General features: G+C 42.3%; 2 protein-coding genes across 17 annotated transcripts in view; one reads left to right on the top strand and one right to left on the bottom strand.

The window, feature by feature from the left end:
• Positions 1–24,938, top strand: part of CACNB2 (calcium voltage-gated channel auxiliary subunit beta 2) — a 386,015-nt gene extending 361,077 nt beyond the window's left edge. For all 12 annotated transcript variants that reach the window (XM_019460628.2, XM_019460630.2, XM_019460627.2 and 9 more), the window contains 7 exons: positions 1,614–1,694; positions 2,424–2,482; positions 12,166–12,275; positions 17,837–17,988; positions 19,417–19,512; positions 20,490–20,675; positions 21,574–24,938. In XM_019460628.2, coding sequence (XP_019316173.1) covers positions 1,614–1,694; positions 2,424–2,482; positions 12,166–12,275; positions 17,837–17,988; positions 19,417–19,512; positions 20,490–20,675; positions 21,574–22,068 — 1,179 coding nt within the window. In that variant the 3' untranslated portion in view covers positions 22,069–24,938. The remainder of the gene's footprint in view (positions 1–1,613; positions 1,695–2,423; positions 2,483–12,165; positions 12,276–17,836; positions 17,989–19,416; positions 19,513–20,489; positions 20,676–21,573) is intronic.
• The window catches only part of NSUN6 (NOP2/Sun RNA methyltransferase 6), a 69,878-nt gene continuing 61,129 nt past the window's right edge, over positions 17,335–26,083 (bottom strand). For all 5 annotated transcript variants that reach the window (XM_053895602.1, XM_019460641.2, XM_019460640.2 and 2 more), the window contains one exon: positions 17,335–23,308. The gene's annotated coding sequence lies outside the window, so the exon portion shown is untranslated. The remainder of the gene's footprint in view (positions 23,309–26,083) is intronic.

Genomic DNA, 26,083 nt, shown 5'->3' with positions numbered 1-26,083 from the left:
TTTTTCCTGTTTGAAAATGTATTCTACCTTTCTTGTGTCTATTAAAATTAATTTTGAACACTAGCTAAAGTTTTAAGGAGTAAAATTGGACAGCACATGGCAGCGTTATTTTTGTCCCCAGAATGGATCTGTCCTCTACTATGGGCGGAATTGCAGGTTGAAACTACAATGTTTTTTACCGCCCACTCCCAGCCCCCACCTGAAGCAAGTTAAGTTTAGTCAACGTCAGAAAGTTTGCAGTGGGCAATTTTAAGCAACCATACACTGTTCTTGAGCAACAGGCTGATGCAGAAATTGCATTCATGTTTGTACATCAGTTTTTCAAATTCTTAAAATAGTTTAAAAAATTTTTTTTTGTCTGTGTGATTCTTTAAACATATAGTTTTCAGGCACTCCTTAATGCAGGAAGATTCAGATACTAATGATTTGTGTACCTCACTGTGGGAGATCTTCTCTCTCTCTCTTTTGCATTAAAAAAAGTCCTCTGGGGTCCGTGTAAGCATTTTCTGCTATGGAAATAGCCAGTTTTAATGTGATCAAACAAATTAGCTGTTACCTGATTTTTTGGGGGAAAATTTTTGATCATTTTATGTGAAGCGGTTAAAGCTGAAACTTTTTGGAAGTTTTAGAAATTGCTACAAAATGTAGCTCATTCCCTTGTTCTTCCAAGAAAGAAAGAAACTATCGTGGAAAGGCATGAATTAGTTATGTAACAGAGACATGACCTAGGCCGCTCATGAGAAGCATATTAGATGTGCGAGTTGATAATGAACCTTTTGAGGCCCCTGCAGCATGCTTGAATATGTTATCACACATTAACCCCCTTTCTTCCAAGGCACGTAAAGGCTACATTTTAAGTTTTCAAGTTCCAAGGTAGAGAAACCCCGAATCCAAAACCATGAATCACTAACCTGTGATAGGGATCCTTAGAACAGGCCTGCCTATTAATTTAAATTCTCACAGTAAAATAGGGATTTGCAAGTATTTGGTAATGGGCGTTACAATGTTCTGAAATTAGGTTTTATCCAGGTAAGACCAACATTCAGGATGCAAAGCTAATGAGACCTTTTTTTTTTTTCTCTGCAATTAACCACGTTAGTCCGATCACTCAGCTCTTCAGAAAACTCTGAAATGCATTTAAAAAGCAGTATTAACCTCCAGTCCAGCCTAAACACTTCTTCTGCATGAGGCATGTTTCTGTCCTTCCAACTAGATTTTGCTGAAAAGCAGCACTTCCTGCTTTAGGAACTAATATGTCAGTAGTATTTCTTGAGGCGAGCAAGAAAACTGTAGACAATCCAGTAAGTTGAAAAACCTTAGGAAAATAAGCCCACCGTGCTTTGCTTGGGTTTATTGAGGAAAGAGGCAAGTAAGAAAAATAAAAGAAAGAAAGAAAGAAAGAAAGAAAGAAAGAAAGAAAGAAAGAAAGAAAGAAAGAGAAAGAGAAAGAAAAAGAGAAAGAAAGAAAGGAAAGAAAGAAAAAAGAAAAGAAAAAAAATTTTTGGAAAGCCGGTGCCTCCTATGACAGAGTTCAGAAAGAACAATTTATACTTAAAATATCTCAGCTCCCCCTGCCTCTTAACCATCTGAAGTCCTCTCCTCTCTCTCTGCAGACAGAGCACACTCCTCCTTATGACGTGGTACCTTCTATGCGACCCGTGGTCTTGGTGGGCCCATCTCTGAAGGGCTATGAGGTGAGTGGCTGCCCTCCGGAGCACACGTGACCTCCACCAGCAGCACTGCTTTGTGACTCCACCTCCCTCTTGAATGGGGACCTTAAAGAGCTCGTAGCAGCGAAGCATGTTATTTTCCGGGCTGCGGTACATAGTGCTTCCTGTTTTGTTCTGTTTTGTTTTTATGGCTGTTGCTTTGGAGATGTTGCTAGCTTTAGTTTACTCAGCCTGGGGGGAAATAGTATCAAACGGAGAGTGGCCCGAAACCACTTGCGATGTCATGCTATTGTCACTAACACGTCAGGATAAGTTGGGGGAACGTTCCCTTTTTTTTTTTTTTTTTTTTTTTAATTTATTTATTTATTTTTGGGACAGAGAGAGACAGAGCATGAACGGGGGAGGGACAGAGAAAGAGGGAGACACAGAATCGGAAACAGGCTCCAGGCTCCGAGCCATCAGCCCAGAGCCCGACGCGGGGCTCGAACTCACGGACCGCGAGATCGTGAGATCGTGACCTGGCTGAAGTCGGCCGCTCAACCGACTGCGCCACCCAGGCGCCCCGACGTTCCCTTTTTAATTGTCACTGCTACCACAACTCAGCAACGGAAATAACGTGACAGTCTCCCATGCTACTTTTTCCAAAGGGGAAGCACAGGTTTTTAAACAGTCTGAGGCGTAGAAGCGTTTTATCCTAATTAGTACTATTTTTATCGTGTCTTATTAATTAATGTATTGCTTGCTCAATTGCAGGTCACAGATATGATGCAAAAAGCGTTGTTTGATTTTTTAAAACACAGATTTGAAGGGCGGTGAGTATTTCAGGATACTGGATTTTGTGGATTTCTCCTCGACGATGACACAACCCGGGTGGGACAGGCGTGTGATCCCGAGAGAAAAATGCCCTCTGAGGTCTCTATGGTGATGGGCAAGAAGTCTCATTCAGTTCACTCTGATTCAGTAAATATCTGTCATACTGGCTCAGCACATCCTCAGCCCTGGCCTAGCCAGCTCTCTGTCCCTGCACCTGCACCTATAAGCTTTTGGCCTGTTGACTAGTATCACCCTAAAGTCAGCTGGCTCTCAATGCTGCACAGATACAATATACATCGTCTTCTCACTTTTCTGACGTCTGTACCATCTCCTCTCTCACCAATTCCCAAGCCCCTTGTCATCTGTCTCCCCCATGGAGGCAAACAGAGAACCTCTAGAGTCCCCACGCCCACACCGAGCCCCACTTGCCTGTTTGCTGGAATGCCCTCTATTTTTCCCTGTCACTACGTTCCTAGCAATGGCCAACCCAACGACTTGGGCACTTAGATCCCTTCCTACCCCAACACAGCTGGAGAATCCTTTCCTTTCTCCTTATCGCTACTTCTCATTCTAATGGAAACTCCATCAGCATCTAAAAAGGTACTTTCTCCCTCTGAAGAAAGTTCCAACGCCTGTTCCCCTCTGGCTGCTCCATTTGTCTCCTTTTCTTTACAGCCAAGCTCCTTGAGCACGGAGTACACACTTGTTCTCCTCTCATACTGAAGTGTACTCCAGTTACGCATCCATCGCTCAGCCCAAACTAGTCCTGTCAGATCGTCCGTGACTTTCACCATCGTTAAATCCAGGGGTGAATCCTCAGCCCTCCTCGTAACTGACATGTTGGACTGCCTCATCGTCATTTAAGTACTTGGTTTGCTTGCTCCCTGCAAGCACACTTTCCTGGTGTTTCTTTTATCTCACTTTGTCTCCTTTCTCTCCTTGGCTGGTTCTTTCTCATCAGCTAGACATCTGGGAGAGCCCAGGGTTAAGTCCTTTGGTGTTCTCTCTTCTATTACACTCATTCCGTGAATGATTTCATTTTAAGGCTTTAAATAGCACTCCTTCGCCGGTCTGTCCTCCGAATTCTAGACCCACATACCCAGCTGCCTATTGGGATCACCACTAAGATGTCCAATGGATTTCTCAAACTGAACCTCCCAACTCCCCTAAAGCCTGCTCTTCTCGTAGTCTTCCACACCTCAGGTATAGCTGCTTCATCTTTTAGTTCTAATACCCATTAGCCGCAAATCATTGAATCATTCTTTTTTTTAAGGGTTATTTATTTATTTTGGGGGGGGAGGGGCAGAGAGCGGGGGAAGAGAGAATCGCAAGTGGCCTCCAGGCTGTCAGCACAGAGCCCGACACGGGGGTCGATCCCACGAACAGTGAGCTCATGACCTGAGCCTACGTTAAGAGTCAGACACTCAGGGCGCCTGGGTGGCTCAGTCGGTTAAGTATCCGACTTCAGTTCAGGTCACGAACTCACGGTTTGTGGGTTTAGGCCCCGCGTCAGGCTCTGTGCTGACAGCTCAGAGCCTGGAGCCCGCTTCGGATTCTGTGTCTTTCTGTCTCTGTTCCTCCCCCACTTGTACTGTCTCTCAAAATTAAATAAAGATTAAAAAAATTAAAAAAAAAAAAAAAGAGTCAGACACTCAACCACCTGAGCCACCCAAGTGCCCTGAATCATTCTTGACTATTCTTTTTCTCTTACATTCCACATCCAAATGCTGTTGTCTGTATCTTTAAAATAGATCAAGAATCTACCGACTTCTCACACATCCTCTGCTATCCTTTTGGTCTAAGACCCCATCATCTTCCCTGGATTATTATCATAAATTGCCTCCTAACTGGTATCATTGCTTCTAACATTGCTTCCTTAATGTCTCTTCTCAATTCAGCAGCCTGAACAACCCTGTTAAACTGTGAGCCGGTTCCCATCACTGGGTTCAGACCCATCCCGTGACTTCTCTTTTTACACAGAGTAAAAATCAGAGTCCTTATAGTGGCCTTTAAGACCCTCTCTGGTCTGACCACGCACACCCCCACACCCTGCCTTACTTCTGACCTCATCTCTTACGCTCTCCCACTTGCTTATTCTGTTCCTGCTGTACGGACTTCCTTGTTCCGGGAGTGTGCCAGACAGCCAGATACATGCCCACCTCAGGGCCTTTGCACTTGCAGTTCCCCGTGCCAGATACTCTTCTTGGTATATGTGCACACACATACACACACCCATCCCCTCTTCCTTCCTTTTTTCCATGAATCTTTTATGTATTTATTAATTTTGTTTGTTGTCATTCTCCCATAGTTGGAATGTAAACTCCATGAGGGCAGGTTTTTTGTTTTTTTGTTGTTTTTTGTTGTTGTTGTTGTTGTTTTTAAATCTCTTATATGAACTGTTGTGTTCTCAGTGCCTGGAACTGTGCCCATTGTGAACAATACTTGTGGGTGACTGTTGAATGAATGTCTCCTATATGTGTCCTGCTAGAGAAACGCAGAGATGTTGAAGCCATTCACTGTCTTTGTGGACCTTAGGTGTCGACCATCAGTTGAAATTTCGACCAGTGACATATAAAGTGAATGAAAGGGCAGCTCAGCATGTGTGTGTCTGGGGTAAAGAGAGGAGGGAGGAACACTGACAGGGATGTCCTCTCTAGGAAAGGTTTTAAAGTGGTAGCTAAGATTTCACCAACTCGAATTAGAAAGGCATGTCCAGACATCAAGGTGTGGTACAGCATCATGGGGAAGGCAAGCTAGCTAGAGGTCTTTGAGTCAAGTCCCTCGACAAGGAGTGATGGGTAACAAAGCCAGGGCCATATCTAGTGGGTCGTGTTAATTGGCTTGGACTGAATCCTTTTCCTCTTTTCCCCTTCCCCCTCAGCTTGCTTCAGCAAGTTTTCTTGAGCATACTCTATGTGCTAGGCATTGCAAGGAGCAAAATCAGACAAGGGCCTTGGCTTTATGGAGCTTGCCTCAAGTTCACTGAAAGGAAGCCTTGAGTCAGATAGTCAATGGGCACTGTGGTCAAGGTTAAGCCACTTCCTGAAGCATCAAAGATATGATAGGAGTCTAAAACGGAGACTTCGAAATTTAAACAAAGAGTTGATTGTAGGGGATGTGGGAACAACCTGGGCTGGTTTAAATCTCTGCATTTTTAACAAGACAAATTTGGTGCCTCTCCTCGATACTCCTTTCCTTCTTGTATCCTAACAACACAAGTACAATAGATGGTATCTGTGGGTTTCATTGTTCTTTTCTATTTCTTAATATACTGCTTTTTCCTTGACCACACGTGCTTCTATAGCCATTTCTAATTTATATTGGCTTTCAGCAAGGGAGGCCAGGACAAGAAAAGGACTGAAAGAGACAGAAAAGGAAAGCAGACACTATGATTTGAGGTACAAAAAAGACTTGGTAATCAAGATCCACCTAATCAAATGCTCCTAATTTGATTTTTTCCCCATACCTTTATGAAATATTTTTCACTGTGTACCAGGAAAACACAGTCTCTGGCTTGGTCCAAGGCGACATGTCGGGCACTGGCCAAGTGAAAAAGGCATAGTCCTGACCAGGCTCAGTTACTTTTCAGTTCTCCGTTGTTGCCTCTGTCATTTATCCTAGTTTGGGATGGTCTTCTTGAGAATGCACACCCAGAAAATTCTGTTAGACAAAGCACTATGCTTTCTGTCACTGAGTTAGCCCACTGTCCTTTCCAAAACACCAAAGATGGAGAAATGAGATGGTATTTCCTTGCTGTCTAAACCTAGTAAGTTCTGAATTGGGAAGACAGATGCCAGCCATAGGGTATATCTTGGACCCATGTTCTAAAGTATTAGCCATTCAGGCTGATTTCATTTAAGAGACAAATGAACCAAATATGTGAATACTGTATTGATTTGCTGCTTCTGGCCAGGAGTAATTTCCACGTGGTTTTATTAATGGGCCTGCCTTGGCTTATCTGACCCAGAAAGCTCACGTTTAACACTCTAGGCTTGGGATCACCTAGTAAAGATCCTCAAAGGAATTAACAGGGTCCATAAGATACACTTACAAAAATCCATGCAAAAATTGAATTTTTTAACACATGGCAAGACATCCAGAGTCCCGGAATCATTAAATGTCTTTTGGTTTTGGCACGAATAGGGGAAGGAAACTCATCACTTCCCTATACGTGGAATTTTAGAAGGGGAAAACTACTCCTTAATTATCTATTAAATAAACTAAATTTATTTTTAAAAATTGGAAGCCCAAGGGGAAGAAAATATAAGAGGAGGTGTTGGTGAGGAAGAGACTGTTGACAGGAATTGTTTTCTGTTCTTAAACCTAGTTAGGTTCATTTGTTGAAGCCCTGGAGAGTTGTCAGAATCGTGATCCTTGCTGTTAAATAGCGTTAAAGTGTGTCAGGTCAAAGAAGAGATGCTAAATCATTATCTTCTCTCTGTTGTGTGCGGTGGAGGAGCCCATTTAGAATCAGATCCATCCTAACCAACTGTGTCGTGTAAACAAAGCAATCTTCGGATTCACCTTGTAGGACATTGACAGGTAATTAACAAGGAAATTGAGGACAAGAAGGAGAGCTACCATCAGTGATAAATTTGGTTTTCCTTCCTAGTGACTTTGCAAACGTTAGCCGTCAGCACTGAAGTGTCTGGAATGCGAGCTGAACTGTAGGGATACGTACGCTGTTGAATCTTCTGTGAGCGAATTTTACTGGAAATCAATAATCCTGGGAAACATTACATCGCTGTATTCTGTCGTGTGGATAATTTGCCTTAGATGTGAAGACAGCTTCTTCTCAACTGGTGGTTATCTAGCCTGGATGCATATTAGAATCCTCTGCAGCACTTTAAAAATAAATCAGAGCAAACAACAAAGGCTTTGTGCCGCCTGTGACCGAACCCAATCTCTAAGGAAGGACCTAACGTCACTTTCAAAGCCTCCATGGCAGTTTTGATATTCCGAGAGGTTTTAGAGCCACGACTCTAAGTTGAATCGTCCCCCAAATTTTGCCCTTGTAATTTTCAAGGTCCCTCTTTTGGCGGAACCCCAGGTGGTGACAATCCCCAAGGCACACTTAAGGAGTTGAAATAGGATAGTGACCCCACTTCACACAGCTGACAGAGCTGCCCACCGAAGCAGGTCATTGGGTCCTCAGCTGAGCATACCATGTGCACAAAGGTCTGAGCATGTGAGGGAAGGAGGATGTGTTATTATAGAAAATCCCCTCCTGCTGCTGAATCAGTTTCCCCACAGGCTGACTGTGTGGTGCTCTCTGGTCTCGTCTGTCTGGTCACCACTGTGTGCCCCGGGCGGTGCCCATCACCGGGCAGCTTGCCTCCCAGGGAGTGCCCAGACCCAGACTGTGGTCGCCAGCAGTACCTGGGTCCCATCCAGCTGTACTGCTGCAATGCCCCCCACTTCAGATGCTCACTCTTCCCTCCGCCTAGAACACCCTGCTCACAGTGTCCGTGTGGCTCATTCCCTCACTTCCTTCATGCCCCTGACCAAAGGTCAGCTTTCCTGAAAGGTCTTCCCTGAACACAAATGTACCCTGCCCTGCACCCCATCTGTGTCTTCATGACCCTCCATTATTTTTGTAATAGCTTTCTTACCACCTGGCATCACACATCTGTCTGTTTCCTTCCTCTCTCCCTACATCCCACAAGAATTTGAGTTCCAGAAGAGCACCCTCATGGCTGGCACATAGTAGGCACTCAATAAATCGGTGTTGGATGAGTGACCCCCTCCGTGGTCAGGCAGATGCTCCGTTGTCACCTCCTTTGCAGCTGGAGCTTCCCAGATTGTGTCACCCTAGCTACTATACCCACCCCCAAATAAACAAAAACATGTTAAACGATTACTAAGCATTGGGTGTTTCACCTGTAGCCTGATTTCACTTGTGAATGCATTTTGAAATAATAATGAAACGATGTTTAGATTGATGTTTTAGTGTCTTTTCTGGTTATTGCTTTTCTTACATGTTAAATAAAATTCTCCTCAGTGGACAGAAAGCCCAAAAATCCAATACTTATTTTTTTAAAAAGAGCAGTCCCACTCAGCAGTAAGAAAAAATGGAAATGTGCAACAATGTGGCTGAATCTCAAATCCATTATGAGAAGTGGAAGGCGCTCCATTCAGAAGGCTACAGTGATATTCTGGAAAAGGCGAAGCCAGAGGGATGAAAAGCAGTTCTTTGGGTGCCAGGGTTAGGGAAGGGGGGAGAAGACTGACAATAAAGGGGGCAGCACAAGGGAATTTGGGGGGGGGGTGTTGGTAATGGAACTATTTCTTATCATGACTGTGGTTGCAGATAGAGGATTCTATGACTTGGTCCAAATTGATGGAATCAGTCACCAGAAAGATGAATTTTGTGACACATAAACGCACATTTCTTTACAACAGCCCGTAGTCCCTTCCCCCATTTTACCAAATGCCCTGTGCTTCAGTTGACAACCACTCTAAACTACTTTAGGTGGCCCTTTTGCTTCGTTACTCCTTACCTCTAGATAACGTGCTCGATTTGCTACTTGAGTTTTCGGTGTTAGGCTTTATCTATTGACTTCCTACCTTGCAACATATTTACCTCTCCTGCATCTTACAGCTGTTTCTCCCATACCTGCACACATCTCCTCTTTCAGTCTCCCAACGGTTAAATCCTAATTTCAGCTGGTTCCATTTTTACTATGTATTATGACCTTGTGGGTATAGTTCTTTCTTTGGTGTTTTCTCATGGGAACCATGAGATAAGTAATTTTACTTTTCATGCTTGCTTAACTTTCTCTGTATTCGGCCCTAACTGAGCCCTTAATTCCCCAGTTGTCTGAACCACTCCGCGCCCTCCCCCCCCCACCCCTGCAGCGTATTGAAATGCATCCTGTAGTCACTCAACTTCCTGAACCTCTGGGGGCCTTCTGTCATTCTGCGACATCTTTCACCTTTATTCTTGGGGTTTCCTTCGCCCCCCCCCCTTTTGGGTTGGAGCCCCTCTTCTTTAGATCCTTTGATCGCTTTCAGGGTTTACCCTGTCATCTCAGTCCACAACATCCTCTAGTAGTTTCCCTAGAAAAGTACAGAGCTTTTGGAGGCCCTGAATATCTATCTAATAGTGTCTTTAAGCAACTCTCCCATTTAATTGAGAGTTAAAATGGCTATAGAATTCTGATTGGAATAATTTCCCCTTAAAATTCTGACAACTTTTTGCCCCATTATCTTCTGGCTTCCATTGTTGCTGTTAAGGATTACAGGACACGTGGGGCACCTGGGTAGCTCAGTTGGTTAAGCATCTGACTTCGGCTCAGGTCATGATCTCACAGTTCGTGAGTTCGAGCCCCACGTCAGGCTCTGTGCTGACAGCTCACAGCCTGGAGCTTGCTTCAGATTCTGTGTCTGCCTCTCTGTTTCAAAAATAAATAAACATTAAAAAAATTAAAAAGAATTACAGGACACTTAGTGTGGGACCTGTCTTTTTCCTTTGTCCCTCATGTCATGAAATTTGTGAAGACTGAGTCCCGGTGTAGAACTTTGAACCTTTGTGCCCATCCTTTTCAATTTGGATAATCAGACTCTTATGGAATTTTTTTTTTTTTTTTTGGTTTCCTTTCCTCTGCTTTCTTGATTCTCTTTTTTTCTGGGACTCTTATTATTTGGAAGTTGAATCTGCTGGGTAATTCTCTAACTCTCATACCTTCTATTTTCTCTCTTTTTGCCTTTTACTCTTGCTTTGTTTTATCCTTTAGATTTTCTTAACTTATGTTCCAGCTATTGTTTTGAATTTTTACTTCTACTTTTTAATTTCCAACGACTCATTCTGAGTTTCTAAACAGAAATTTGTTAGTTTCCTGGATATAATAATCTCCTGGCTTTCAACTTTGAATACAGCTGGCCCTTGAACAACACGACTTTGAACTTGTGTGGTTCCACTTACATGAGGATTTTTTTTTTAATGTTTCTTTATTTTGAAAGAGAGAGAGAGAGAGCAGGAGGGGCAGAGAGAAGGAAAGAGAGAATCCTAAGCAACCTTCACACTGCCAGCACAGAGCCTGATGTGAGGCTTGAAACCACGAAACTGCAAGATCATAATCTGAGTCGAAACCCAGAGCCAGATGCTCAACTGATTGAGCCACCCAGGTGCCTCTGCCTCATTTTTTGAGAAAGAGAGAGCAAGGGAGCATGTGTACATGAGCAGGAGATGCGCAGAGAGGAAGAGAGAGAATCCCAAGCAGGCTCCACGCTGCCAGCGGAGAGCCTGATGCGGGGCTCAATCTCAAGAAGTGTGAGATCAGAACATGAGCTGAAATCAAGAGTCAGACACTCAACTGACTGAGCCACCCAGGCGCCCCTATGAGATTTTGTTTTTCAATAAATATATTGGAAAATTGGGGGGAGGAATTGTGACCATTTGAAACATCCTGCCGGTGAACCAATTAGAAATACTGGAAGATTAAGAAAAAGTTAGGTATTATTGTAAGTATACAGAATATATAACATATAAAATATGTGTTTATAGCTTATTTACATTATCAGTAGGGCTTCCAGTCAACAGTAGGCTATTAGTTAAGTTTGGGGGCAGTCAAAAGCTCTATGTGGATTTTTGACTGCACAGGGTGTTGGTGCTTCAAACCCCCATGTTGTTCAAGAATCAACTATATTATTCATACTGTTGCTTTTTCTGTTTGTTTTGGTCTCTTATGTTAGAGCTTTTCCTAAGACTCTCAGGGAGCGCTGTGGGGCTCCTAAGAATGGGGGTATCACGTGATCACTTGGAAATTCTGTGCTCACAGGTGGGGCTTGTCAGCTTTATGCTTCCCTATAGGACAGGCTCACTGGACCATCTAATTGGAAACCTCCAATGTCGTTATCCTGGGGTGTCCTCCCCTTGGTAGTCAGTTTTCCCATGGAAAGATCTTCCATTCTGACCCCTGGAGGAAGTAAGCCTGGCTGTCAGAACTGTAAGACAGGGAAGAGGGCTGGTGGCCCAACATTTAGAATCCTTTCTTTTCCATCTAGTGTCCCTGTCCTCTCTCTGCCTAGGGTCTCCTGGTCAGAGGCCCTGTATTTTACTGCCTGTAGGGAATCAACCAGTGGTGTTAAATCACACGGGGAAGGGAGTATCACCTGGCGACTCGAGGGGAGGTGGGGGGGCTAGAACTCGGAAACAGACTTTTCACCAAACCTCGTGTTTTTAGTTTTGCCTTCTTCTTCAGCGGTATCATGAGGCTTCTATTTTACTCAACTATTCCCGTTACTGACTTAGATATTTACTTCTCTGGGTCTGTCATCTTACTGTTTCCAGCTTCCAAATTGTGGTGCTCTCATTTCTACCAGACCTAAAAGGAGCCCCCTAATTCCTTACTGTCACAACACCCTATCTGTCCTCTCTCTGACAGCCATCTTGATCTTTTAATTATTTTGTTAATTTTCTTATTTATTGCCCATCTCTTCCACTAGACTCTTAAGTCTGGTAGAGCGCTTCGCCCTTGGTAAGCACACAACAAATGCCAAGTAAGGAGGTGCAGGATAAGCCAAAATGAATGATTAGTCATTAACAATTCATTAAAAATGATTTTCACCTGAAAATAATGTTCACTGTATATCTCAAATCTAGATGCATTTTGGGAATGTACTTCTATCCCCTTTTATTCAGCTAGTAACCTCAGGGTCTTCTGTTACTTTTCGCCCACAGGATATCCATCACAAGGGTCACGGCTGACATCTCGCTCGCCAAGCGCTCAGTGTTAAACAATCCCAGCAAGCATGCAATAATAGAAAGATCTAACACAAGGTCAAGCTTAGGTAAGTCTGTGCAGTGCTGATGAGCTTAGGCTATTGAAACATTTCTCTCCTGACGTTGCCAATGAGAAGCTCTAACTAGATGATAATTCCGTGTGTCATAGAGCAGAGAAGAAATGGACCCGTGTTGCCAACCCGTGTTGCCAGGGGCAGGTGTTACAGTCTTAGTGATTTCATGATGCAGAAAGATTTGTTAGGATAGTTGCGAGTTAAATGTTCCACTGGCTGTCAGCATTGTTTTGGTTGTGTTTTTTTCCTTTCCCCCACTAATGTGAGCTTGGGTGTCATTGATGTCTTTAATGCCGAGTTTCCTCATCTAAACAACAAAGAGAGAGAGAACTACCTTGTAGAATTATTGTAAGGATTAAACATAGTATGTTTTCCATCAGTGATGGCTATTATCCAAAGACCCTCGGTAACTGAATTATATCAATGATTATGTCATATTCAGGATAGTGTGTGTCGGGGGGATGAGTAGGTGTTGAGATAAAAGATAAAATTAGTTACTGGCCATTTTTAACTGATACTATGTACAAAAACAGTATAGAGATTTTACTGAACATGTCTACAGGGTTGTGTTTGGATACTGTTTATAAACGTGCTGATTTGCTCAAATGAGATAGTTTGGCAGTTACTTCTTTTCTGTGGCATGTGCTTGGAGTTTTAGGTTAATCATGGTCACATTTCACTCACTGGGTTGTTAGGTTCTGTTATTATAAAGTAATTTTTCTGAGAGTTTGAGATTTTTTTTTCAATTTAAAAAAATTTTTTTTAGTTTATTTTTGAGACAGAGCATGAGCAGGGGAGGGGCAGAAAGAGAGGGAGACACAGAATCCAAAGCAGGCTGCAGGCTCTGAGCTGTCAGCACAGAGCCCGACGCGGGGCCCAAACTCACAAACCACAAGATCATGACCTGAGCAGAAGTCGGACGCTCAACCGACTGAGCCACCGAGGCGCCCCTGAGAGTTTGAGATCTTTATATAAATCATTATATAAATCATAGAGAAACTATTAAAAATAATAAACTATCTGTTAGTAATATGTAGAATACCTTAGAAAACACAGTTTGGTTCCTCACCTAAAAAACCCTCACTGACTACACTTGGGTAATAGAGCACTGGTTCTGGGATCAACCCCCACGGTGAGCTCTGAGCTGACAGTGCAGAACATGCTCGTAATTCTCGTAATTCTCTCCCATCCCTTCCCCCACCCCCCCCCCCCCCCGCCATCACTCTCAACACTTTTAATGAAACTTTTAGAAAAAAAAAAAAAAAAAAAAAGGAGGGAAGGAGGTAGAGAGGATGATAGGGACTTAAAGTGAGAGTGAAGAGAAGCTTCTGGACAACACTGTTCTTTACCTTAGCTGTGAGTGTATGGTTTAAAAGAGGGAGGTGGGAGGTGCCAACAGAGAAGCAGAGGAGAGATATTAAGGGATTTGGAGCTTACCCTTAAGGCATTATGGAACCATGTATCATAGGTTTTAGGCATTTATTCATCCATTTAACAAATACTTGAGTACCAACCATGTGCTAGGCATTACTGTAAGTGCTGGGGACACAGATGTAAAGGACACCAACTCCTCACTCTCATAGAGTTTTTATTTCATAAGGAACACATGGACAAAAGTGAGCAGATAATAAAAGTCCGTGGTTCAGGAGTCTGGAAAAAAGCAGGCCAAGGGGTACAGAAAAACTGAGAAGAGTGATTTTTTACATGGGGATGTTGGGGGAGCCTCTCTGAGGAAGCAACGTTTTAGCAGAATGACTTATGTTGTGAATTCTCTGGCCTTACAGTAAGCTACCCGTGAAAAGACTGTCTCAGGCAGAGGGAGCTGAAGGTGCAAAGTCCCTGTGGTGGGAGTGTGATGTGTTTAAGGGATAGCAAGGAAGCCAGATGTGGAACGAGCAGAGGCCAGGGGTTGGGAGGATGAGGTCAGAGAGACTGTGCCTGATCATGTAGGACTTTGTAGGCCTTTTATTGTGGATGCGGTAGAAAGGTGTAGGAAAGCAGGCGTGACACCATAGGACTTGTGTTTTAGAAGGATCACTGACAGCATTGTGGAGAAGAGAATGGAAAGGGGCAAGAGCTAAGTCAGGGGAAACTCAGATTGTTGAGGTTGTTTCAGGGAAAAATAATGTCCTCCGTGCAAAACCTAATCAAACGGGTGCCTTTAGAAGCATCTCCTCTCAGTCCACTTCTTGCCCTGTCAGGTCATTTAGTAGTCGTGGTCATTCATCATTCAACTTAGAGATTAAGAGGACTGACATCAGACAGGGGTGAAGGGAATGAGTAGAATGAAAGGAGTCCAGAGAGAAGAGAGCCGGGATCTGGCAATCTGTTGAACCTGGAACATGAAGAAGCCGACTCCAGCACGAGCTGTAAGGTTCCGCTTTCAGGAACTGGGTCATCAATGGTGTTATTCTGGGGAGAAGGAATTCAGGAGGAGGAGCTTGGCTGGAGTACCGGGCTGGGTAGGGGGATAAGGAAAATGATGACTGCGTTTGTGCACACGTTGAATTTGCAGTGTTACGAAGCACGCAGATGTCCAGCAGGCAATCGATTGTATAAACAGATCTGGAACTCGGCAGAGGACGGGGCTTAAGGTGCAGTCAATTCTTAGTAAAGTCTCCATGGACACTGAATTAGCAAATACGGAGTCTTTGCTCCCAGGGAAACGCAGGGGTAGGTTTCTCTGGCGATTTTAAGTTTTTCTTATGGTAGCACTAGGAGATAGGTACTTATAGCAGGAGAATGGTCCAGTGATGCCCGTACATGTTGAATTACAAGTTGTGGGCGTTATGTGGACTCTGTTGTAGAGGAAACACGTTTCATGTTACAACGTAGTACAAAACCGATACTTTCACATTCCAGATACGTAAGTTTATGTATATGCTATACCTTAAGATTCTTCTATATTTAGTAGAGCTTAAATTTGAGAAGATAGATCCTCACCTCAAAGATCAATTTCAGCTATCACTTCTTTTACAGAAGGATGAAAGATCCGGTACAGTGAAGATATAATTTGATAGGTAAAAATTTGCTTGATGCGTAAGCTTTTAGAAAAGCTCCATTACAGAAACCAAAGTATAGTATGTTGCCTTTGGAGTTCATTATGCTGATGTACCACTGTATGACATGAAGGGAAAGAAAACTTGGAAAAATGTGAAGCTTTAAGTCCATCTTTTGTACTGTTTTGGGGTGGTACATGACTTCTTTGGATGGACAGACGGCTTTATTTGTAGCCATAAGATTCATACAAGTTCTAACTTTGTTTTTCCAGTTGTAATGTTGGTCAAGCATCACAATCTAAGATACCTACATTAGATACATTTCACACTTAGAGAATGCAGAAGAACATTACACTCTTAAAAATATTACTTGAATTAAGATAGTTAAGCCACAACAAGGTTATAAAGCTGTAGCAAGGTTATAATTGGAATAAAAATGTAAAGATAAGGTAAATGTAGAGAATATGTAAACAATATTAGTCATGTTTTAAAACACTATTATGAAAAGAAATCAGAATATACCATTTTTATTTTTTAAACTGTTATTAAATTCAGTTATGTAGGCAAGTTAGAAGTGGAAGGAACTTCAGGTATTTATCACTCACTTTCGACATTCATGGCCAGTCTTGTTTCATCTCCAGTCCTCTCCTTTGTCCCCCAACTGTCTCTGGATTATTTGGAAACAAATCCCAGACATCATTACAGATTTTATCTGTAAATATTTCAGTACCTATTTCTAAAGATTAGGGACTCTCTTTATTTAAACCATAATGCCATTATCACATCTTAACAATACATCCCTAGTATCATGAGATTTCCATTCAGCCATGTATCATTTCCTAATTGTCATATATATTTTTTATATTTTACTCACTTATGCGTTGTAAATATATAGAGTCAAGATGCGAATTAAAGTCCACAGTGATTGGTTCAAAGGTCCTTAAGTTTCTTAGTCTATAGTTTTCCATATATCTTTTTTTTTTTTCCCTTGTAACTTTTTGCTTAAAGAGTCTGGGTCACTTATGCATAGTTTTCCATAGTCCAAAGTTTGCTAACTGCATTATAGTGTAGTTTATTTAATTGTTCTGTTTCTTATAAACGGGTAGATCCAGAAGCTTAATCGGGTTTTGTTTTTCCTTCCTGCAAGATTGTCATGAGTACCATGGAACCAAATATTATTTTAAAGCTGGTATTGCAGGTGGTTTAAGTCCAGATTTTAAAGACATCCGGGTAAATAAAAGGAGTCTAGTCATAACATATTGTGAGGCAGATGATTAGTGACTTATCTTTTCTGCAGTAGTGGAAGTTATCTCCAGGAGTCTTCCGCACAGAACCAAATAAGAGGACTTGAAAGGTATTCTGTAGGGCTAGGAGTCTCAAGGAACCCGCCCTTCATGGTCGTAGTAGACACTGCAAGCTGCATGCTAGGCTTGACAGATCTATGCTTCTGGAGCTTCTGGCTATTTCACTTTAAGCTTAAAAATTCAGCTTCTCATTCACACTACATTTCGAGCGCTCAGTGGCCGCAAGTGCCTAGTGGCTGGCTATCGGGTGGACGGCATTGATACAGACTATTTCCGTCATCACAGAACATTCTATTGGACATCCTGTTTTAGATTCTAGAGAGATCATGGGGTAGACAGACTGAATGAAATTTCCCTGGTGTTCAAGCATATTTTTAGTTGATAATTTCTCTATAAACCTTATCGTTTGGATTTTTGCTTTTTTCTGTTTTTTTTTTTTTTTTTTTTTAATGTTTGTTTGAGAGAGTGCAAGCAAGGGAGGGGCAGAAGGAGAGAATCTCAAGCAGGTTCCATGCTGTCAGCAGAGAGCCGGATGCAGGGTTCGCGCTCACAAACCCGCGAGACCATGACCTGAGCAGAAATCAAGAGTCGGATGCTCAACTGAATGAGCCATCCAGGTGCCCTGTAGTGCTGCTTCTAATGGAGAACTACCCTTTTAGAATAGGAATACTGCAGGACCATTCGTCTGGTGGTAGAAACCATGAAAAGTGTGTTTTTGGACAAGTTTGTTATAGATACCATTAACGTCTCTCCTGTTTTTAATGTTGTATTTCAGCTTGCTAATACATTTGTCTAGATTATCATATCCAGAAAGCATACCAATAGGTGACAGTATAAACACAGATTAAGCTGATACAGTGAAAAGAAAGGTGGTGACAGTTGCTATGGTAACGTGGTCAGAAACAAACACATTGTTTCTATTTTACAACATTTTTATGAAATGATTTCACAGAGTGAAGTTTTACAGCACAAAAAGTAAGTCAGCACCGATAGCCAACTATTTTGATTCTCCTACTCAAACTGTTATACTGGAAGCAAATTTTATAGCTCGTTGAAAGACTTCCCTCAATTCTAAAGGTACTTTGGAGAGACAGCTCTTTCCAAAGGATACCTTTTATCAGCTCTGTTACCTGTGAACATTAGCCTACTGGCTGTCCTACCTGCCTTCCAGGTGAAGAAACAGTGTAGCATTTTACTTGATTTCTATTGGGTCTAAAAATACTTTAATTGAACTCTGCTTAACCTTTTACAGCGGAAGTTCAGAGTGAAATCGAAAGGATTTTTGAACTTGCAAGAACATTGCAACTGGTAGTCCTTGACGCAGATACTATTAATCATCCAGCTCAACTTAGTAAAACTTCCTTGGCCCCCATTATAGTATACGTAAAGATTTCTTCTCCTAAGGTAAGTGGGGTTGTTCTTGTCTGCTCTCTAATCACACTTCACTATGGCGTTTATGTTGTGCTTTACACTTGTAAAAGGCTATGTTTCTAACATCAGGAGTGTGAAGAGACAGGGTAGTCAAGAGTTCTTAATATAAGCAAACACCATAGGTTCATGGCTTACAACAGTGATTCCTAAAAGTGTGGTCCCTGGTTTCCTGGAGGAAGGTTCTGAGAAACTTGCTGAGAGTCCACAAGGTCAAAATGATTTCCACAGTAATACTGAGACATTATTTTCCTTTTTCAGTGTTTGGGCATTTGCACTGATGGTGCAAAGGTGGGTAAAAGTTAAGTGTCCATGACTCGAGACTGGTACCAGACAGCACCCACAGTGAAGAAGACCACCACCGTGCAGTCGCACTGAGCAATGTCCTGACACAGGAGTAAAATTTGACTCTTCAATACAAGCCTTTTCAATATCCTGTGTAATGAAACAGGAAGTACATTTGAAAGTGCTTCAGCTACAGTTTTAGCAGTTAGCTATCTTGAGGACACTTCGAAATACAAACTCAAGTAGCTTTTTTCATGGAACACCATTTTTATTTCAAAGAACAACTGGCATACTATGTTTATTCAGACTGGCTTATTTGGCAGATCTTTTCCCATTTGTCACCAGTGATAAAACTGAAGGTTTCAAACAAAAAAACAGAATTTCAGAAAATTCGAATCTACCTGAGAGCTTACCAGCTTCTCAAAAGACAGACTTTTCTGAGATTAGTGGTAATAGCAAATATATTCTTTTAAAAATGTGTCCGAAGATCTGAAGAACTCCGTGCACCATTGGTTTTCCAGATGATGAATGAATGATGTTACAAATCATGCCTGGTAAAAGATCCGTTCAAATTTCGAGACGGGGCAATGGAATTTGAGAGTGAGAGAAGTTCATGGATAGGGTGTTAGCTTTCACGTGCAGACTGTCGTGAAGAAAGTAGTTTGGTGTAATGTTAAAAGACAATATCCACAGTTACCTGCAAAGGCTACTAAAATACTCCTCCTCTTCTGAATTCCCTGTGTGTTGAAGGATAAATTTCTTCACCTATTCCAACCAAAACAGTACACAGTAGCAGGTTAAAAGTAAGTGTAGCTAGGAGACTTTGCAAAAAACTATAGATAGTTGTACAAAAATAAGTAATATGTTCACATGTAACAGGCGTATGTTCTAAAGCTCTTGGGGTTCTCAGTTTTTGTAAACACAAAGGAGCCACGATACCAGAGGTTTGGTAAGCTTCGGCATAAGCTCCATGCTAGCTGGGTATGTTTTTTGAAGCCTGCACCTGACGTGTGTGTGAACGCGTTAATTCTGCAATCTTAGACATTTTGTAGCTCAGTCTATTGAGCTGCTTCTTCAGCTGAGTGCAGATGTTCTCCCGTTACACCCTATCTCGCACAGGTTTTACAAAGGTTAATAAAATCTCGAGGGAAATCTCAAGCCAAACACCTCAATGTCCAGATGGTAGCAGCAGACAAACTGGCTCAGTGTCCTCCGGTAAGTGGTCTCTCGGAACGGTACAATCCACTCCGCGTCCTCAGACCTGGCATTATATCCACAAGGCAGGCACACAAACACCGGACGGAATTCTCCCCACCGAGCCGTGGTCCTCACTCCCAAGAGGTGAACTGTCCCACCCGTTCCCACAAGCGCTTGTCTAGATCATGGCTTACAAAAAGCTACAGTGCATTCCGTGGTGACCGTGCACTGTTAGTATCTAATTGTCTTAAATGAAACAAGATTGTGGTTTCAGAAATTTCGTTGCTAAAATGGATTTGGGATTACTATTCACTTCTAATAATAGGGAGCAAATTGCTGGCTCTTAACAACTGAGAAATTGATTTGAGACCACGTAAAAACAAATTTCTGAACACTCAAAACACCTTCTTCCTTCTAATCCCTCCTTTACCTATCATGCTTTGGGACCCTAGATCACCTCTGGGTTTTTGTTTTGTTTTGATATGCAGGTATAGCAGAAGCTATAAGAGTTCTGATTATATTAATTTTCTGTTGCTTAGAATATTTTGAAGTTTGCACCCTGTCAAATCATCTGTGGTTTCAGCTTTTTTCTGCCAAATTTCATGTCCTAAACGGGCCTCAGTCATTTCCAAGATCAAGTTTTTCATAGTCTCCATGTCAAAAAACAGGCCTCTTCTGTACTGTCCAGATTGTATTTTTGTTTTCTTTTTTTACTTCTCTTTTCTATCGTGTCCTAAACAACTTTCACGACACCTTTCATATTCTGGTGATTGCCACGGTTAAGCATCGAGGGTTGTAAATGACGACCTCAGGCGGACAGACGGGCAATCACACTCAGCAGGGCAGTCAGCCAGTTAGGTAAGGAGAAAGCAGGAGCACACGAGCAAATACAAAGTGGTGCAGCTCTTGAGCCCCTCCCTCGTGTGAGTGTGTGTGTGAAACTCACCCGGTGCGGGGCTGGCTAAGGGCGCCGCCTGAAGTGTCTGTCTCTGCAGGAGCTGTTTGACGTGATCCTGGACGAGAACCAGCTGGAGGATGCTTGTGAGCACCTTGCCGACTATCTGGAGGCCTACTGGAAGGCCACCCACCCCCCCAGCAGCCATCTCCCCAACCCTCTCCTTAGCCGGACTTTAGCTACTTCGACTCTGCCTACTAGCCCCACTCAAGCCTCTAATTCACAGGTAAGAGGAGCTCTTCCTTACGCCCTAGAAACCGAGCTGCCTTAGGTCACATGGCCGGGATCCACTCCCAGTCACCCAGCACAGCACTCCTTCCAGTTAGAGCAGCTCCATCCACACTGAGTCTTTTACGGGTACACAGCTCCCACTGAAGATCGTAAACAAACCAGGTAAACAATATACCACAGACGTATGTAAACTTTAAAACTCCCTAACTACATGTTCTAGAAGACAAGGATAGAATTTCCTATGCCATCTATGTAGCACAACCATGGAATCAGACTGCCTGGGGTCACATTCCCGCTCCACCGCTTACTCTGCATGTAAGTTTGGATAAGCTCCTCACGTGCCCCTTGCCTCACGAAGACTGATGGCAACCTGTCCCCTACGGCCGCTGCATTAATGAATTAATCCACAAGACAGACTTAGGACAGTACATTCCTCATGCTAAGTGCTGTTGGGAGCACCTGTCATTTTACTTTTTTCCCCTCAATCCAAAGCCAACATCTTAAGCATTTTTTATCTTCCCATGTGTATTCAGGTAGAGGTAGTTAAATGTGCACTTGTGTGCAGAAAATCCTTAGGGCCCTGAATCTGATTTGAACTCCAAGAGAACATATAAAAGGATCCCCTCCCCCCTTCGTTTAGTCATTAAGGGGAAAAAGAAAGTTCCTCCGGATGCTGTTGTGGGCTCTTACAAATTCAAGTCCAGTATAATGTAGTACAAACCTTAGAAATGCCACTGGGTGTTATCAGACGTACGGAGTAACTGAGTAGGTGAGATTTCATTCTAGAAACTTAGAGGGGAATAAACCTGAATGCGTGGGCTTGCTTTTCTGACATGTTAGTTCCTGACGCTCTGGCCTTGGCTCATGCCTGCGCCGCCTTCCTCCCGTGCCAGGGTTCTCAAGGAGATCCGAGGACTGCGCGCTCTGCTCCTGCCCGTTCCGCCTCCCAAGCTGAAGAAGAGCCCTGCCTGGAACCCGTCAAGAAACCCCACCACCGTTCTTCGTCCTCCGCCCAGCACCACAGCCATCGTGGTGGCACGAGTCGAGGCCTCTCCAGGCAGGAGACGTTTGACTCGGAAACGCAGGAGAGTCGAGACTCTGCCTACGTGGAGCCGAAGGAAGACTACCCCCCCGAACACGGGGACCACTACGCCCCACACCGCGACCACAACCACAGAGAGGAGCCCCACGGGAGCAGCGAGCACAGACACAGGGAAGCCCGACACCGTGCCAGGGACCTGGATCGAGAGCAGGACCACGGCGAGTGCAACAAACAGCGCGGCCGGCATAAATCCAAGGATCGCTACTGTGACAAGGATGGAGAAGGCATAGCCCGGAAACGGAACGAGGCTGGGGAGTGGAGCAGGGATGTTTACATCCGCCAGTGACTTCTGCCCTCTTGTGTGTTTGTTCTTTTTTTTTTTTTTAAAGTCTTGTATGACACCATCCTCAGACTAAATCTCTGGGGTCTACGTTGCAGTCAGATGTGATCTGTCTTGTATACTCTGTATTGCTGTTGCTTGAATAGCAATAGCATGATTGATAAGGAGTATTAATATACCTTTTTTTTCCTTTTGCAAGTGCTACGTAAGTTGGCCTCGTCTGGCTGCAGTGCTCCGGTTGTATACTGGACTCTTCAAAAACTGTTTGGGATAGCTGCCACTTGAACAAAATCTGTTGCCACCCCGGTGGCTTTAGTATTTTAAGAAACATAGTTGATGTTTTCAAAAATGTAGTTAATGTATCCAGCAAGCCAGAATTGGCCCAGATAAAAGTGGAATTTCCTGATTCTCCAGATTTTTAATATGTAGGCACCAGATCTGCATACTCATTTATCCATGGACCACTGTTTCTTGCTTGTACCTCTGGCTGACTAAATTTGGGGACAGATTCAGTCTTGCCTTACACAAAGGGGATCATAAAGTTAGAATCTATTTTCTATGTACTAGTACTGTGTACTGTATAGTTTGTAAATGTTATTTCTGCAAACACCTTCTTATGATAATTATATATATAATATATAAATATATATATATATATGTTTGATCACACTATTTTAGAGTCTTAATGCCAAGTCAGCAGATTTGCTTTATGAATTACAGGGACTAGAGATGCCCACCTTCAGGAAATTTGTTATATCGTCTAGACACCTACCCCCGTTCTCGTAGAAAGTCTGTACATACTGTAAATACGCGTGATTGCTTGACTTGAAAAGGTTTGATTTCTGAATGTTTTACCATCCTTGTAAGTTTATAACTTTGACCATAAATTATGGTAAATATAACCAAACTCCAAAGGTTGTTCTAATCCATGCAGTTCACACCGATTGTGACAAACACGTTCTGAGTAGTTAGTGTCTTATGTCGCTGCACTGGACTTGACGAGCCGGACCTCTCTGTGTGCAAGTGCGTCTGTGTGTAAGAGCGGTACGAGTGTGCACGAGTGACTGAGATGGACCCGAGTGCTGAAGACTCGAGACTGATGACCTAGAATTCTACCCACCTGGCTTTGTATTTAATTGTGTTACGTGTCGCTTTAATAATCCGTTGAGCAGTCAGGGAATGTGAGGAAGCTCGCTGCCAAAGGTGACTAGGAAGGCATCCATGTGCTGGCTCCTTGTGTTTGCTCCTAGAGTAAGAACACAGGCAACTTTTAACTGTGAGTGTTTCACTGGAAATGTACAATCTTTGTGTGTTTGAGTATTTGTTTTAGTGAGAAATGTTTACACAGCTTGTAGAATTATTTCGTGGGAAAATAAATTTTTCTAACTTCTCCCACCTCCTTTTCTAAACCTTGCCTATCGTTCCTGTGGTCTCTCTCCCCCAGATTTACCCTTCATTCTGTTCCTTACCACCAACTCCAACACGTCCAGTGTCCGTCAAAACCCAGAAGTGCTTCTTACAACCAAAGTTTCCGCTCTTCAGAAGTAATCAGGGCAAAATGAGGGGACTTGAAGTGAACAAAACATTAAGAATATCTTCCTATGTTAGACACCTGCTCTGAAGGGGAGCCCGGAAGATGCTGTTCTCCACGCGTCAAAGATAGCACTGTCAGCAGCTCACAGTGTGGTTGCCACGCTAAGGCTAAAACCTTCTCCGTGTCACTTATGTGTCCACTTTGTCCAGTTATGACTGGACAGGTAAGACAGTATTAGGTGTGCAAGTACCTAGCACCTGAAGTTTGTCCCTGGAAAAGGCCCATCTATAATTGCCTAACTTCAGATCTACACATTGTAAAATTATTATTAAGTGGGTTCATCTAGTTTTGTTCTGCTTCTTTGATTATTCCAGGTTCTTGCCAAATATTCTTGGAGCTTTATATGTAAAACTGTTTCACATTTAACTCCTTATTTCCCTCCCTGCACAAAAAAACTCAGTTTTACAAATGAGTTACACTTTAAGGGTTTTACCCGCTAATGGAAGAAACATTTTCCTCAGAATTAATCTTTTTGTTAATTAGCTCTGTACTGTTGACAAATTTATTTACTGAAGATAAAAACGGGAGTCGTAAACATTTTTGATGTAAAATATTCGTATCATTGGGAAACCATATTCCAGTTACAGTTACCTGTATAAAATATTTCTGAACTTTCATCCCGGTTAATGACTTTGGAATATTTAAATTCTTGAAATATAACTGGTATTTATCTTACTTGCTGCTACCACTAATCTTTCAACGAGTCATGCCAACAGATTCCGGTTTTAAAATTTGTATCTGGATTCTTAATTTTTCACTTTACTGTGAAACATAGTAGTCCAAATCAGAGTGTTCCTCAAAAGAACTATATTGCAGGATTTGACATGAACATCTATATGTGTGTAAACAGTGTGTTCTAAATTTGTAAATGAAGAAATAATCCCAAGGGCAATGGGAGATTTACTGACTTGTGGAATGTAAAATTAGTCTCTTCACTCAGCAAAGGCTTAATCTTAACCTACTCAGTTGTAGAATCATGATCTTTGTAGTCGACCTAGAAAATGCTGGAAATGTCCTTAATAGTTCTGTGTTTTATTGTCAAATCCGTTTCAGTTTTTCCTATGCTCTTTCTCTACTGCTCATTTAAGTTACTGTTACAAAAAGGTGCTGCTAAATGTAGGATGTCTTAGTCATACTGTACTTTGGGACAATGCCACATTTTTAACATGGTCTGCTATGCATTCCTGTTAAACATTCACTGTCAGCTACACTGAACTGTTCAACAAATCTGGTTTAAAGTCATTCATATAAAACAAATAAAGAGCTGGCTTTCTGCACTGTTTACTAGTAGAAGTATTAATTGCCATTTTAGGGATGATTCTGATAGCTGAGAATACGTCCTCTTTTCAACACCAGTGCCCACTTGTGGAGCAGCTCTCTCAACGGCAACGCTAATCACTGACGTTACTTTAGCGACGTTCCCGTGATGTCGGATAAAATGATCACGTACAGTAGGTAAAGATCCTTTAAGATCGAGCAGAGTAATCTTTCTCCTACATTAGTTTTACATGTGTGGCAATTCTTGATTCAGAGTGTTTTTATTATTCTTTCGTTTTTAAAATGAAGATCCATCTTGATGTCAAACTTAAATCCTCACCCTCATCCCTCTGCTCAATGATACAATGCTACTAGTCTTGGACACTAATCTTATTTCTATGTCAAGGGTCACACTGTTGGAGAAAACAGCCACTAGATCGTTCTGGGTCAATTATTTAATTCTGGCTAAATTGTATTTTCAACTACTTGTACTTCACTTTACGATTTAAAGTAAACTATGGCACAGGGTTTTGAAGTAAAATGTACTCACTGTTAAACTGAAATGTTTTTGTTTCACAAGAATATGTTAACCCTAAGTATGTTAAGAGATAATATATTAATTGTCCTCCACATTTCCCAGATTTTTTACCCTTTTGTTCTATTTTTTTCCTCAAACTTAAGTCCTTTAAATGTGTTTTATTTTCCAATTTGCCCTACTTTTTGAAGGAAAGAAACCCACTGAAACTGTCTATGTCAAAGCAACAATTTTTAACAATATTCTTTGTCCTGCTGTTTTTAATATGCAAATATTTTTCATCAGTTTTGCCTGCATTGTTTGTATTTTGACATTTGTCAGTGTTAATCAACAGTTTACATGTTTACTGCTGGACTCCCGGTCTGTGATTTTCATCCCAGCTTAGCACAAAAGGCTTGGCAGAAAGCAGGGGAAGAAATGGATTTTTTTAAAACACACCGGAAGTCTGGAGAAATGTGGTGAGCTCTAGAGACAGAAGTGCCACAGGTAAACGTGTTTCTCTTTAGTCCAACGACATCTACTGGATAAAAGGCAGAATGAAGGATATAACGAAGTCAGTCACACATTTGAATCTTATGGAGCCTGAAATATCTTTTCCCCCATTAAATAAGCATGTATTGATGATCTGCTCTAAA

This window comes from Panthera pardus, unplaced genomic scaffold (assembly GCF_024362965.1).
Source record: "Panthera pardus isolate Hobbes unplaced genomic scaffold, ASM2436296v1 HiC_scaffold_6, whole genome shotgun sequence".
In the NCBI taxonomy this organism is placed as follows: domain Eukaryota; kingdom Metazoa; phylum Chordata; class Mammalia; order Carnivora; family Felidae; genus Panthera; species Panthera pardus.
The sequence above is the reverse complement of the archived record's forward strand: the minus strand, read 5'-3'. Positions and strand labels throughout refer to the sequence as shown.